The 16083-nt window shown below is 38.7% G+C and overlaps 1 protein-coding gene and 1 non-coding gene across 2 annotated transcripts; one reads left to right on the forward strand and one right to left on the reverse strand.

Moving 5' to 3' along the window:
* Positions 1-2526: 2526 nt before the first annotated feature.
* On the reverse strand, positions 2527-2630 carry LOC127807047 (small nucleolar RNA R71). The gene has a single exon (XR_008024586.1). It is a non-coding gene; the product is annotated as a small nucleolar RNA R71 (small nucleolar RNA).
* Positions 2631-7168: 4538 nt separating this feature from the next.
* Positions 7169-7555, forward strand: LOC127805561 (uncharacterized). Its single transcript, XM_052342313.1, has one exon. It carries the CDS (start codon positions 7169-7171, stop codon positions 7553-7555), a length of 387 nt encoding a protein of 128 aa, XP_052198273.1.
* The last annotated feature ends 8528 nt before the right edge of the window (positions 7556-16083 follow it).

Genomic DNA, 16083 nt, shown 5'->3' on the forward strand with positions numbered 1-16083 from the left:
TGCACTTGGCCCAACTAGAAAATAAAATCCAACATAAGAAAGGCCCAAGACCAACCAAAGGCCCAACAAAGCCCAATTTGTAGAAGACTTTTCTTTGTTTTGTATTTTTTTATGAGTGATTTACCACCTAAAGTCTTTTGTATTCTTATGAGTATTCCACCGCCTAAAGTCTTTTGTATTTTTTATCTTTTACCTAATTTTCTTCTATTAGTTAGGTGAATGTTTTGTAAGTGCCCTGATAGAGCGCATATTTTCATATTATTTAGCCCTCATATTTAGTCTTTTTGCACGTTAGTCGTGTCATTTTATTCATCTTGATTTTATTTTATTTTATTTAATAGGGAATTTGGATTCACACTATTTTTTCTTATTTTGAACAGATTAGGGCTTCCTGGGTCATGAGGAATTTTGATGGCAAGAAGGGAAACAAGGAGATTGGAAACAAAGAAGCAAAAGTGTGCTCACAGATTTGACCTTCTGTGCTTCTTTCAAGTTTTTTTCCAAGTTACAATCCCAGAACGTGAATGAAGTCTTCAGAGATATTGTAGAGGACTTGTTTGGATTTCTGGAATGGTATGGTTTGTCCAAATCCAAGTTCGTTTGGGCCTCCAAACAGCGCTTCAAAGTCGGGACCAGAAAGTTGGGTCAAATTAGGAAAGCTGCACAGATGCTGAATCTTTAAAAGGCTATAAATTGGGCGTTCGATATCCAAATCAAGTGATTTAAAAGCCCAAATTCATCTAATCTTCCTGATATACAATTTTTATGAAGGGGCCGAAGCCCAGAGAGCACTTTATCCTATTCGAAATCGGATGTGAAGTTGCGGTAACCTAGGGTTTCCTCCCTAAGCTCTATTTAAGCACATTAAGTGGTCGATTTTGGGGGTGGCCGATTTTGGGAGAATTCTCATGATTTCAACCAAGAATATGGAAGGCTAATTCGCTTGTGATTCACTACATTCTTGTACCTCTTGCCCGATTTGAGTCTCGGTCATATTGTTGAATCCGATTTGGAACTCGATTTTCATGTTTTAATTGATGATTCTGTTTCTTTTCCTTCTCTAAGTTTATGTATGTTTGCTTTATGCGATTGTGTGAATGCATGCATGATCTTTGGATGGTTTTAATTGACGTGCTCGGTTGAGGCTTTGATTAGAAAGAAATGGTATATTTGTATGAGCGATTGCTCGATTGGATTTAATTTTTTACGGTTGTAGAAGAGTTTTTCAAATCAAAAGAAAATCAAACCAAAACAGATTGTTTTCATAAATGAGATAAGGATTACCGTGGTAAGGAGGTAGGGTTTGTAGCAGGTTACGTTTTACTTCATCGTTGTTTCATTCTTGAACGTTTATATTTCAGTTTTCATCACAACCCCCCTCGTTTAATCTTGTTTTGACAGATCCGTTTGAGGTTTGTTGGGAGATGACTTTGGGTTGCACTCTTATTGCAAATCCGAATCATTATTCATCTAATCTATCGGTGTTCGACAGCACCGATCAGATTTTGGCGCCGTTGCCGGGGAACCATCAAACTATTCTGCCATAACAAGATTTGTTTTCTGTCTTTCTTTTTCTTTTTAGTTCTCTTTCATTCTTTGTTGCTTTCTTTTGTTGCTTCTTCGTATCTTGCTCTTTGGTTTCTCTTTTCTTTTATTTCCTTGTTGATTCTTTGTGTTTTTCTTTTCGGTTTGCTTGTTTCTGTTTTTTTTTTGCCAAAAACAGCACTGTTCACTGCCGACGACTATCTCGGAATGCCCTGATTTTTGGTGTCCAAAGGAGTGGGGGTGTGGGGAGAAATAGTCACTGTTATACAGTGAGGAGGGCGTATTTTGGCCAAACTCCAACGTTTAGACCATTTTTTGGGCCATTTTTTGTTTTCTTGGTGTGTTTATGTGATTTTTCCTTGTGTGTTTTGTTTTGTTTTTGTTCTTGTTGATAGTTAATGCATGACCAGATCATCTAAGGGTGACCTAATTGATTTAGATCCAGAAATTGATAGAACCCTTAGGCGACAGGAAAGAGAACTTAGATCTCAAGATAGGGCAGTGACTAATAGTGTATTTCCCATTGTTTCTGATACTGTGTTTGAGTTTCAACCTAAACTGATCAATATGGCTGCCTATGAAAACAATGGCAATGAGAATAGGAATAATGGGAATAATGCTAACAGAACTATTAGAGAATTGGCTGCCCCTGATGTGCATTATCAACCCTTGTGTATTCAGTATCCCCAATTGGAGGCAAACTTTGAACTGAAATCTGGATTGATACATTTGCTTCCTAAGTTTCATGGTCTTGCAGGTGAAGATCCACACAAGCATTTGAAGGAGTTTCATGTTGTATGCTCCACCATGAGGCCGCAAGGGGTTGATGAAGAACAAATAAAACTAAGGGCATTCCCTTTCTCTCTTGATGGAGCTGCCAAAGACTGGTTGTATTACTTGCCACCTGCTGCCATTACCAATTGGGATGGCCTGAGGAGAATATTTCTGGAGAAGTTCTTCCCTGCTTCCAGGATAGCAACCATCTGGAAGGACATTTGTGGCATTCGACAGATAGATGGAGAAAGCTTGCATGAGTATTGGGAGAGATTCAAGAAGCTGTGTGCTAGTTGCCCTCATCATCAGATAAGTGACCAGCTCCTCATTCAATATTTTTATGAAGGTTTGCTCCCCATGGACAGGTACTTAGTGGATGCTGCATCTGGAGGAGCCTTAGTGGAAAAGACACCAGCTGCAGCCCGGGACTTAATTTCAAAGATGGCTCAAAATGCACAACAATTTGGTACCAGGTTGAACACTCCCATGAAGACTGTCAATGAGGTTGGTTTTGCTGCACCTATGGACCAAAAGAGAATAGAAAATAGGCTGGAGAAACTAACTTCAATGGTTCGCCAGTTAGCCCTTGATCGAAATCAGCCCCAACAGGTATGTGGCATTTGTTCATTATCTTCACATGTAACTGATCAGTGCCCACAATTGCAGGATAACACAGAATCATGCAGTCGAATCTTCCTTGGTAGATCATTCCAGCAGCACAATCAACCTTTCCAGCAGCAGCCACAACATAAGTATGATCCATACTCAGCCACATATAATCCTGGATGGAGGGATCACCCAAATTTCAGATATGGATGGTCTTCAAACCAGTCATTCCAGCAGCATCCATACCAGAATCACAACTTGCAGTAGCAACAATTTCAGCAGCCACAAAGAGTAAATCATCCTCAAGGTCCAAGTTCCAACAACCATGCCCCACCAAGGCCCAAGTCAGAACCTAGCTTGGATGATCTTGTTAAGCAACTAGCAGCCAATACACTCCAATTCCAGCAAAAAATAGAAACCACAATTCAAAATTTGGAGACACAAATTGGGCAGCTAGCAACAAACATCAATGAGTTAAGGAGTCAAGGTTCGGGGCAGCTTCCTTCACAACCAGTTGCCAATCCGAGGGGAATGTTAGTGCCATCATGCTTCGAAGTGGGAAAGAAGTGATCATCCCAACCCCTCCACCATCATCAAACATGAAGCAGCATGTAGAGGGCAGCAATGAGCAGCAGCCCTCCTCAATCCAAGAAGCCAAGCATCCCAACTCCAGCTATCAAGAACAAGGAGAGTCTTCCAACAACCAGCCCTTGCCATTCCCACATCGAGCAACGCAAAATAAGAAAAAAGCAGAGGCCGAATTAGATAAAGAGATTCTGGAGACATTCCAGAAAGTGGAAGCCAATATACCCCTCCTTGAAGCCATCAGACAGATCCCCAAGTATGCAAAATTTCTCAAAGATTTGTGTACTCATAAGAGGAAGCTTAAGGGGAATGAGAAGGTCAACCTTGGGAGGAATGTTTCAGCTCTCATACAACCTGCTATGCCAAGGAAGTGCAAAGATCTAGGGACGTTTTCCATTCCTTGTACTATAGGAGACATGCAATTTAGTAATGCTTTGCTAGATTTAGGTGCATCCATTAATGTCATGCCTAACTCTATCTATGCTTTATTGCAGTGTGGTCCTTTGAAGCCAACAGGAGTGGTTGTCCAGCTAGCCAACCGCAGCACAGCCTACCCATCTGGAGTCTTGGAGGATGTCTTGGTTAAGGTTAAGGATTGTATCTTCCCTGCTGATTTTTATGTTTTAAATATGGAAGATGACAATTTGCATGAGCATGCACCTCTTATATTAGGTAGGCCATTTTTGAAAACTGCTAGGACAATAATTAATGTGCATGAGGGTACCTTGTCTATGGAATTTGCTGGTAATACTATCCATTTCAACGTTCTCGATTCCATGAAGTATCCTTCAGAAGATCATTCCTCCTGGCATGTTAATTTTATTGACTTAATGGTTGATGTTGCATGTGCTGATATTCCTTACTTTGTTTCTGAGTTCCCCACCATCCATGACCTTCCTGATAGTGTCCATTGCCCTGATTATCATGATGGATTCAGTAAGTGTGCCGCTTGTTCTAAGATAGATGAGTTTTTAAATCTTTCTGAATCTGACATGAGTTTTCAGCATGCTTTACACAACTCTTATGAGCCTTCCATGGAAAATGTTTCCCTTGCTGAGAATTTCATGCAGGCAGATGGTTCTCTTGACTTAGACACAAACAAGTTGCTGCCTTCAATCCAACAACCACCTGCCTTGGAGTGCAAACCCTTACCTGACAACCTCAAGTATGCTTACTTGGAGGAGGGAGAGAAGTTGCCAGTGCTCATAGCCAACAACCTCCACCCTGACCAAGAGAAGAGATTGCTGGACCTACTCAGGAGGAATAAACGAGCAATAGGCTGGACCTTGGCAGACATACCAGGTATTAGTCCTTCTTTGTGCATGCACAAGATTCATTTAGAGGAAGGAGCCCGACCAGTGAGGCAGCCACAGAGGAGACTCAATCCCACCATCCTAGATGTGGTCAAGAAAGAGGTAAGTAAGTTACTCTCAGCTGGTATCATTTATCCTATATCTGATAGCAAATGGGTGAGTCCAGTGCAGGTTGTCCCCAAGAAGACAGGTTTCATAGTGGTGGCTAATGACAGAAATGAGCTAGTGCCCATGAGAGTGCAGAACAGTTGGAGGGTCTGCATCGACTATAGGAAGCTCAACTAAGCAACCAGAAAATATCACTTTCCCCTTCCATTCATCGACCAAATGTTGGAGAGGTTAGCAGGTAAATCTCATTATTGTTTTCTTGATGGCTTTTCTGGTTATTTTCAGATATTCATAGCACCAGAGAATCAGGAGAAGACCACCTTCACTTGTCCTTTTGGCACTTTTGCCTACCGAAGGATGCCATTTGGCCTATGTAATGCTCCAGGTACGTTCCAGCGGTGCATGATGAGTTTATTTTCTAAATTTCTTGAGCATTGTATGAAAGTATTCATGGATGACTTTTCTGTTTATGGCACCTCATTTGATGACTGCTTGGTTAGCTTGGGTAAAGTTTTGGAAAGGAGTGTTGAGAAAAACCTTATTTTGAATTATGAAAAATGTCACTTCATGGTTGAGCAGGGCATAGTCTTAGGTCATGTGATCTCCAAACAAGGTATAGCAGTCGATAGTGCCAAGGTGGATGTCATTGCTTCTTTACCTTACCCCACGTCTGTGTGGGAAGTTCGCTCTTTCCTTGGCCATGCAGGGTTTTACAGGAGGTTCATCCAAGACTTCAGTAAGATTGCAATTCCATTATCCCACCTCCTCCAAAAGGATGTGGATTTCAAGTTTGATGAACAATGCAAGCGAGCCTTCGAGGAACTTAAGAGGCGATTGACTTCTCCACCGATCATCCAGCCACCCAACTGGGAGTTGCCCTTCAAGCTCATGTGTGATGCTTCCAACTTTGCAGTAGGCGCCGTTCTCTCTCAGCGAATGAATAAGAAGTCGCATGTCATTGCCTACGCCTCACGTACCCTGGACAGTGCTCAAGCCAATTACACCACGACTGAAAAAGAGCTCTTAGCCATTGTCTTTGCTTTAGATAAATTTCGATCATCTTATTGGGATCTAAAGTTATTGTGTTTTCTGATCATGCAGCCCTGAAGTTCCTTCTGAAGAAGCCCGATGCAAAACCTAGGCTTATCCGGTGGATGCTGCTACTCCAGGAATTTGATATTGAGATCAAAGACAAAAGTGGAGCTGAAAACTTGGTCGTCGACCACCTAAGCCGGATACCTGCTTCTCCTGACTCGTCTGACATGGATCATCCCCTTATCAGAGATAATTTTCCAGATGAGTTACTTTATCACTTACATGGTACTGAACCTTGGTATGCTGACATGGTAAACTTTCTAGTTGCTTCTGAATTACCTGCACATTTTAAGAAAGCACAATTAAATAAATTTAAGAGCGAAGCTAAGTAATATGTATGGGATGATCCATATTTGTGGCGCTTGTGTAGTGACCAAGTCCTTAGGAGGTGTGTCCCTAATCATGAATTTGCATCTGTCCTACATTTCTGTCACACTCTTGCCTATGGTGGTCATTTTGGTCCACAACGTACTGCTAGAAAGGTCTTAGATGCTGGGTTATATTGGCCATCCCTTTTCAGAGATGCATATGGATTCTGTAAGAACTGTACACGTTGCCAACACACAGGTTCAATTTCACGCAGAAATGAAATGCCTCAGAAACCTTTATTATTTTGTGAGATATTTTATGTATGGGGCATTGATTTCATGGGTCCTTTTCCTGTCTCTTTTGGTTTTGTGTACATTCTTTTGGCTGTGGATTATGTTTCAAAATGGGTGGAAGCTAAAGCCACTCGGACTGATGATTCTTCTGTGGTTGCAGATTTTGTTAGATCTCATATTTTCTGCAGGTTTGGCATTCCCAGGGCCATCATCAGTGATCAAGGACCCCACTTCTACAATAGAAAGATGCAATCCATGCTCCGAAAGTATGGAGTTTTACATAAAGTGGCCACGCCCTACCATCCACAGACCAATGGGCAGGCTGAGGTTTCAAACAGAGAGATCAAACACATTCTAGAGAAGACAGTCCAGCCCAACAGGAAAGACTGGAGCCAAAGGTTGGAAGATGCACTTTGGGCCTACCGCACGGCCTACAAGACCCCGATCGGCATGTCTCCATATTGACTGGTCTTTGGAAAAGCATGTCATCTGCCAGTAGAGATCGAGCATAAGGCCTATTGGGCGGTGAAGCAATGCAACATGGGCATGAAAGAAGCTGGTTCCCAGCGGAAGCTTCAATTGCAAGAACTTGAGGAATTGAGGTTAGAGGCATATGAGAACTCCAGGATCTACAAGGAAAAGACCAAAGCTGCACACGACAAATTGATTGCCAAGAAGGAGTTCAACGTTGGCAATAAAGTCTTCCTCTACAATTCACGCCTAAAGCTGATGCCTGGTAAGTTGCATTCTAGATGGGTTGGTCCTTTTGTGGTTACTCATGTTTCTCCCTATGGTGCAGTTGAGATCATGGACGGGTTGACTACGAAGAAATTCACAGTTAATGGGCAGAGGCTTAAACATTTCTATGAGGGCTTTACAGAACACACAGTGGAGGAGCTATCTCTCTTGGACCTTCCTCCGACTTGATACCACCAGGCTGTTTCTCTCTCCTTACTTTTCTTACTTGTCCTATACCTGATTCTTGCTGCATGCTTACATTGAGGACAATGTAATGTTTGAGTGTGGGGGGGAGTTTTAGAATAGAAGTTTCTTTTCAAAAAAAAAAAAAAAAAAGATTTTTGACAAAATGGGGCAAATTGAGTTTGAAAGAATTTGGCATGATTAGAAAGTCAATCTTATCTTCCTTGATTTAAAGTGACTTGGCAATGAGTTTGATTTGATAGATTGATTGGGTAGTCTACAGCCATGAGGATTTTGAGCCTATTGTCTTTCTTGTGTGTGCATTCACCTGTCATGATCTCCACTCTAGAACTTGTTTTGATTTTTGGTTGAGGCTATATTTGTTCATGCACGACCCAAATATGATTAAGGCATTCTTTTCTTTCAAACCCAATCGGCCATTTGGTTAACCCAATTGAATCCAAAAAAAAAAAAAAAAAACCATTATTTTCCCTTTGCTTGCCCCTTTCAGCCATTCTTTTTACCCATCATATTTTTTTTCTTTTCCCTTTTGAGCCTTCCAATCTTAGGAAAAAGACATTAAATGCATTCTAGAGAGAGAGATTGAATTTATCAAGCAAGTCATAAGGCCAAAGGCCATTTGCATCTGCGAAAAAAAAAAAGAGAAAAAGAAAAGCAAGCAAAAGGATAAAATGGTGAGAAGGAGCGTAAAACGCACTCACCTCTTTGTTTCTTTGCTTCAAAAAAAAAAAAAAATGATGAGAAAAAGAAGAAAGCAAAGTTGAGACGGAGCGTAAAACGCACTCAACCAAATAAAGATGCAAAGTTTTTCATAATGTCTATGCTTGGAAATTCTATCTCTTGATCTTGGAGTTGCATGAAGTGTTTTCTCAACCTAAGGCATGTTTTCCTTCATTGTTGTCTTTCCATTTATTTCTTCCCCACATTACAACCGTTGAATAAAGTCCTTTTGATTTGTGGTATGCATGTGACATGGATAGTGGAGATTGAGAAGATAAACAAGCTTATGGTAGTGGAATTTTGATTGGGTGAATTTGAGCGAAATAGTTACCACCACCTCTTGAGAGATTTGAGAGCATACACTTGTCCTGTGAGAGACTGCTTCTTTTGATTTGTCCTATTGAATGAATTGCCATACTACTTGTTTTCTTGGAAGTTTAGGAGATATGATATTCGAATGCTGAATTCTTGAAGATTTGCCTCGCATGTAACTTTGCACCATTCCACATCTTTTTGTTATTGAGTGTTAGGGTCTAGTGTTTTTCCCAGGAGTGCAAAATTCTAAGTGTGGAGGAATTTGATAGAGCGCATATTTTCATATTTAGTCTTTTTGCACGTTAGTCGTGTCATTTTATTCATCTTGATTTTGTTTTATTTTATTTTATAGGGAATTGGGATTCACACTATTTTTTCTTATTTTGAACAGATTAGGGCTTCCTGGGTCATGAGGAATTTTTATGGCAAGAAGGGAAACAAGGAGATTGGAAACAAAGAAGCAAAAGTGTGCTCACAGATTTGACCTTCAGTGCTTCTTTCAAGTTTTTGGCCAAGTTACAATCCCAGAACGTGAATGACGTCTTTAGAGATATTGTATAGGACTTCTTGGGATTTCTGGAATGGTATGGTTTGTCCAAATCCAAGTTCGTTTGGGCCTCCAAACAGCGCTTCAAAGTCGGGACCAGAAAGTTGGGTCAAATTAGGAAAGCTGCACAGATGCTGAATCTTTAAAAGGCCATAAATTGGGCGTCCGATATCCAAATCAAGTGATTTAAAAGCCCAAATTCATCTAATCTTCCTGATATACAATTTTTATGAAGGGACCGAAGCCCAGAGCGCACTTTATCCTATTCGAAATCGGCTGTGAAGTTGAGGTAACCTAGGGTTTCCTCCCTAAGCTCTATTTAAGCACATTAAGTGGTCGATTTTGGGGGTGGCCGATTTTGGGAGAATTCTCATGATTTCAACCAAGAAGATGGAAGGCTAATTCGCTTGTGATTCGCTACATTCTCGTACCTCTTGCCCAGTTTGAGTCTCGGTCATATTGTTGAATCCGATTTGGAACTCGATTTTCATGTTTTAATTGATGATTCTATTTCTTTTCCTTCTCTAAGTTTATGTATTTTTGTTTTATGCGATTGTGTGAATGCATGCATGATCTTTGGATTGTTTTAATTGACGTACTCGGTTGAGGCTTTGATTAGAAAGAAACGGTATATTTGTATGAGCGATTGCTCGATTGGATTTAATCTTTTACGATTGTAGAAGAGTTTTTCAAATCAAAAGAAAATCAAACCAAAACAGATTGTTTTCATAAATGAGACAAGGATTACCGTGGTAAGGAGGTAGGGTTTGTAGTGGGTTACGTTTTACTTCATCGTTGTTTCATTCTTGAACGTTTATATTTCGGTTTTCATCACAACCCCCCTCGTTTAATCTTGTTTTGACAGATCCGTTTGAGGTTCGTTGGGAGACGACTTTGGGTTGCACTCTTATTGCAAATCCGAATCATTATTCATCTAATCTATCGGTGTTTGACAGCACCGATCATACCCATTAGATATAATTATGTTTAGTCGAATAATTGTGTGGTTTGTGTTGCATCTTGTGGGCTATAAATAGCTCACTTGGATGCATTTGTAAAAAGTTGTTATTATTTGAATCAAAGTTTAGTTTTATTTTTAGAGTTTCTCTTAGAGAATTGCTCTTATTCTCTCTCTTGTTTTCTCTTATAATCTTACTTTCTTTCTTTCTTCTTTTAAATTCTTATATCATTTATTGTTACTTTATTATCCACTGCCTAAATGATCGGTTAATTTCTGCCTTTAAATTTCTGCAATTTTAATTCTTGTCTTTTAATTATCCACCGCCTAAATGGCTGGTTAGTTTCTGCTATTTTAATTCTTGTCATTTAAATTCTGTTATTTAAATTACGCCATTTAAATTCATGTCAATTAACTTTTAAATGGAAATGAGTAACTAAATCTAATCTTGGGTTAAGGCAAGGACAGTGTCCAACGCCAATGATTCCCAAAGAAAGCTGCGCTTTAAATGAGTAACTTTAATTTAAATTTCAGTATGAGTGTGTTTTAATTATTGAAAAATCACTAGGTTTGGATTGGAGCGTAAGCCTAACTTAGAGTTTTCATGTCACAAATGGGAGTTACTAGAACTGGAAATACTATCGTACCTAAACCCAGATGATTAATTTAGTTGTTTTGTATATTAATTGTAATTGGATTTATGGTAGTTGCTTAAATTAGAATCTCGTATATCATGTATGGGGATTGCTTAAACTAGAACTATCATTATCTCTAATTGCATTTAGTAACAAACCCTCATATTTGAAATTAAATTAATGTTACTAATCTTGTCTGCCAAAATTTGGGAATCAACGGGTTGATGCTGAAATTGTCTTAACTCAAGTGCTATCCAATTTTATATCCTCACATTAAGCATTTATTTCAACTTCTACCTCGCTTTATTTTCTAGTATCTGTTATCTAAAAAATTATAAAAAAATCTTGTTACCAATCCATCTAAATGCGTGTGCGTGTGTGACATTCTTTTTCTTTTGCCATAAATAAATCTCTCAATGGACGACTTGAACTCATCTAGAAAGTATAAATTTAAATTTGGACTACCATTGCACTCGTACACTGACGAGTATAAACCTCTCACCTAAATAAACAAAACAATATAAAATTTTTATTGTGTTTTGTTTTGTGTTTTAATTACAGGGTGAGAGTGCAGCCAAATTTTGGCGCCGTTGCCAGGGGAGATTGAGGCAAAAACAAAAAGAAAAAAAAAATATAAGAATAAGCATCTCCTAATAAATTCGGGAACTCTATTTTTTTTTCTTTTTACTTTACTTTTGTTTGTATATGGTGTATGATACTTAGGTCAGGTAGAACTATAGAATATCAATCACTCATGTCTCAACACAATGAGAACATGCATCTTGCACACAACATGTCTGCACATGGTAGTGACCACGGTGATCCTGATCCCATTGATCAGGAAATGATCAAACCCCTTAGGGTATATCTTCATCCTCCTAGGCAGACAATTCCCTCATGCATTATTCTTCCCATTAACCATCATACGTTTAATTTCAAGCCTGACACCATCCAACTGTTGCCAACTTTCCATGGCATGGATTCTGAAAACCCATACACCCATATGAAAGAGTTTGAGGAAGTGTGTAGCACCTGCATGGATCATACAGTGAATGAGGATGTCATAAGATTGAAACTCTTCCAATTTTCACTCAAGGATAAGGCTAAGATGTGGTTGAGCACTCTTCCACCTAGGTTTGTAGGAACCTGGAGGGAAATAAAAACGACATTTTTGAAAAAATATTTCCCAGCCAATAGGACTGCCACCCTTCAGAGGCAAATCATGAATTTTGTGTGCAAACCCAATGAGAACTTTGCTTAAACTTGGGAGATGTTTAAGGACCTTCTCCATGCTTGCCCACACCATGCTTTTGAACAATGGAGAGTGGTCAGTTTCTTTCATGACGCTCTCAGTCCTTAATTGAAAATGCTAGTGTCTACCATGTGTAATGGTGAGTTTTATGATAAGACTCCAGATGAAGCATTCTAGTTCTTTAATACCCTAGCAGAAAACACTAGAAACTGGGAGGTTGGACCACTATCTTCTAATGACTCAAGAGAAAATCCATAGTCTAGAGGTAGGTACCGAGTGAGAGTGATGATATGCATGCTAGGATAGCTGCCTTGACAAGAAAGATTGAAAGTCTGGAAACTAAGAGAACACAATCTGTTAATCAAGTGGAAGTAAAATGTGCAGTTTGTGACACAACAGATCACAAAACTGAGGAATGTCCTACATTACCTGCTTTCAAAGAGGTATTGTATGGACAAACAAATAATGCACACCCACACAATTTTGAGGGTAGGCACAACCAAAATCAAGGGGGAAACTATTACGGGAAAAACCAAAATTACAACTCATATCATCCCAACAATAGAAACCACCCAAATTTTTCTTGGAGAAACGATTCTGCAAATCATTCTCAGCCACCCTTTCTTGCACAACAATCTTTCCAACCAAATCAAGGTTCCTCATCCAACACCTACCAGCCACCTCATAGGAGACCTTTAGAGGACACTCTGCATCAATTCATCCAAAGCCAAACAGGAATCAACAATCAAGTTTCCAAAACTCAGGAGCAAACAAATAGAGCCATAGAAGACATTAGGAGCCAGTTGACCAAGTTAACACAAACATTGAGTGTGAGAGAACCCGGAAGGTTTCCATCCCAAACTAATCCTAACCCAATTAGGCAAACCAACCAGGTAGAAGCTTCAAATAGTGAAACCAACACCGATGAACAAGTGCAAGCGGTGACTGCCCTAAGAAGTGGAAGATTAATTGAAAAACCAACTGATCCTAGGATAAACCAACTTGCTGCTGAAGAGGAAGAACAAAAAGATCATGAATCCATCATGGAGAAAAATGAAAAAAATGAAAAAAATGAAAAACAAACAGAATATGAGAAAGAAATTCAATACAGGCCCAAACCACCTTTTCCACAAAGGTTGAGTCATTTGAAAAAAGAGCAACAAAATATAGAGATATATGAAGTGTTTAAGCAAGTGAGAATCAACATCCCGTTGTTGGATGCAATCAAACAAACATCTTCATATGCAAAATTTTTGAAAGATCTGTGCACTGTCAAAAGAAGAACATGATGTTCTACCCTTGTGCTTAGTTTTGATGATGAAAAACATATGTTATTAAATCCCTAAGTCATGAATCAAGGTGGTGGTTTTCAACAAAATCAATTTCAAGTGCATTGTTAAAATGAAAACCAAAAAGATTTATGATTTTCTATTTTAGTTAGAGATTTGCAAAGTCAAGTTTTTAGTCTTAAAAGAATCTCCTAAAATGATTTTCAAATTAGCTTTGAAGTCGTTGGTCAACATAGAGCTAAAATTGTTCTAAGGCAAAAGACCAACTAGAACATGTTTTTGAAAGTGTGTTCATTTTAGAAAGTGTTCATTTTAGAAAACTATCTCCTAGTATTTTGATATCTAATATCTCTTAGTAATGAAATGGTTTTGATGAATGTCTATATAAAAATCAATTTCTACTATGTGGATTATATGAATGAGAAAATGAATTTTTAGTATATAAGCTTTGAAGCAAGATATGAAAACTTTTATAAGAAATATTGAGTATGGTTGAGAGTGATTTGAAAAACTTGCTTGTTGAGAGTGATTTATTTCAAATCATACTTTTGATAATCTCAACTTGCTTTCAAGATAATCAAAATGAGGTTTTAAAAGAATCGAATAAGGATGTATTGAAAATTCAAGTTTTTCTAAAGAATAGTCGACTATCAGGTTCATTCTGTTGACTATGCTTCAAAATAGTCGACTATTTTTTATGTTCTGTCGACTATTTAAGCATCTGTCGACTATTTTAGCATCTGTCGACTATCGAGTAAAAATAGTCGACTATGCCTTTTGATCTGTCGACTATTTTTGTTCATAAGTTTCAAAAATTTCTTCATATCTCAGCATCTGTCGACTATTGGAATGTGTCTGTCGACTATTGAAATTTTGTGTTATAAAATAGTCGACTATTCGTTTTGTCTGTCGACTATTTCTTGCTTTAGTTATAAAAATAGTCAACTATATATTTCTTCTATCGACTATTTCTTTTTGCAGAAAGCTCCAACGGCTATTTTTTCAAATCCCAACGGCTCCAAACGGCTATATTTCTCTTCAACTTCGTGGGACACTTATATATACATGTCATAGATGATCAAGAGAAGGCTAATGGATGGGAATGAATTGATTTGAGCTTACAGTTTATATTCCTTTGTATTTACAGTGTTCTGGGCTTTCATTGTTATACTTTTCTCTCCAAGGCTTTATTCTATTATTGTTAATACATTCATTTAAGCCTTGTTTAATCTTGAGAGACATTGTAACTAAGAGATTCATCTCTTAGATCCTCTCATATTCTACATTTCTTTTTCTTCCTAGCTTGTGTAGCTAGAGGGCCCAATTCAGTGGGAGGTTTTTGTAATTCCTAGTCTTGGACTAGAGGACCTACTTGGTTTAAGTAGGGGGTTTTAGTGGATGGTTTGAAAAATCCTTAGTGAGGAGCTAAGGTAGTGGATTAGGCTTGGGTTAAGCCGAACCACTATAAATCTTGGTGTTCTTGTGTGCTTGTGTTCTTTAAATCATCTTTATCTTTCCAAGCATTCCTTAATTCCTCTCTTGATTCACATTTGTCATTTTATATGCTCCACGTTTTAAATCATTAAAACTTCAACCTGTATTAAAAAGTTTTTCAAGTTCTATCAATTAAGTTTTTTAAAATAACCAATTCACCCCCCCTCTTGGTGTGTGCCATAGCATCTCCCGTTTTAACAGAACAAATGTGCATGAAAAGGCTTTCCTGACAGAACAAGTCAGCGTCATTCTCCAATTGAAAACTCCTCCCAAATACAAAGACTCAGGCTGTCCAACCATTACATGCATCATAGGAAGTCAAAAGGTTGATCGGGTACTCTTGGATTTAGGAGCTAGTGTCAATTTATTTCCATACAGTGTGTATCAACAGTTGGGATTAGGTGAACTCAAACCCACTAGAGTGGCCCTTCAGCTGGCTGATCGATCAGTCAAAGTTCCATGAGGAATTATGGAGGATGTTCTGGTACAAATCGATAAGTTCTACTTTTCAGTGGACTTCATCGTTTTGGACACCCAACCGCATCAGGGGCCTCAACCTCCTGTGCTAGTCATCTTAGGTCGACCATTCCTTACCACATCAAATGCCATCATCAATTGTAGGAATGGTGTGTTAAAGCTATCTTTTGGGAACATGACTGTAGAAATGAATATCTTCAGGGTAGCCAAATATCAAGACATTGAGAGTGAAGTGGAGGAGGTAGACTTGATCCAAACACTGACCAATGATTATTTTGAAGAGGTCATGAGAAGACCCAAAGAAGAAAATCAAGATCTTGAGGAAATAAGAGAAGTGGAAGTCATAGGCAAAGAAAGTGATAAGCCTACATGGATGCCTAGTTTAAAGCCATTAAGGAACTTGGACAGTAAGCTCACGGCTTCTGATAGCCATCAATCCACGCTTGAGAGAAAGCCATTGCCCAGTGATTTGAAGTATGTCTTTCTAGGAGAAGGGGAAGCATTCCCAGTGGTGATCTCTTCTAGTTTGACACCTCAGCAAGAGCAACAACTGATAGAAGTTATAAAAACACACAGGAAGTCATTAGGATGGACCATTTCAGATTTGCAAGGTATTAGCCCTTTGATTTGTACTCATAAGATATTCTTGGAAGAAGGAGCAAAACCAGTTAGGCAAATGCAAAGGAGATTAAATCCCAACATGAAAGAAGTTGTCAAAAAAGAAGTGCTTAAGCTATTGGATGCTGGAATAATTTACCTAATCTCTAATTCTAAGTGGGTAAGTCAACACAGGTAGTACCAAAAAAGTCTGGAGTCACTGTTGTAA

The sequence above is a fragment of the Diospyros lotus genome, chromosome 7, assembly GCF_014633365.1.
Source record: "Diospyros lotus cultivar Yz01 chromosome 7, ASM1463336v1, whole genome shotgun sequence".
Taxonomy (NCBI): Eukaryota; Viridiplantae; Streptophyta; class Magnoliopsida; order Ericales; family Ebenaceae; genus Diospyros; species Diospyros lotus.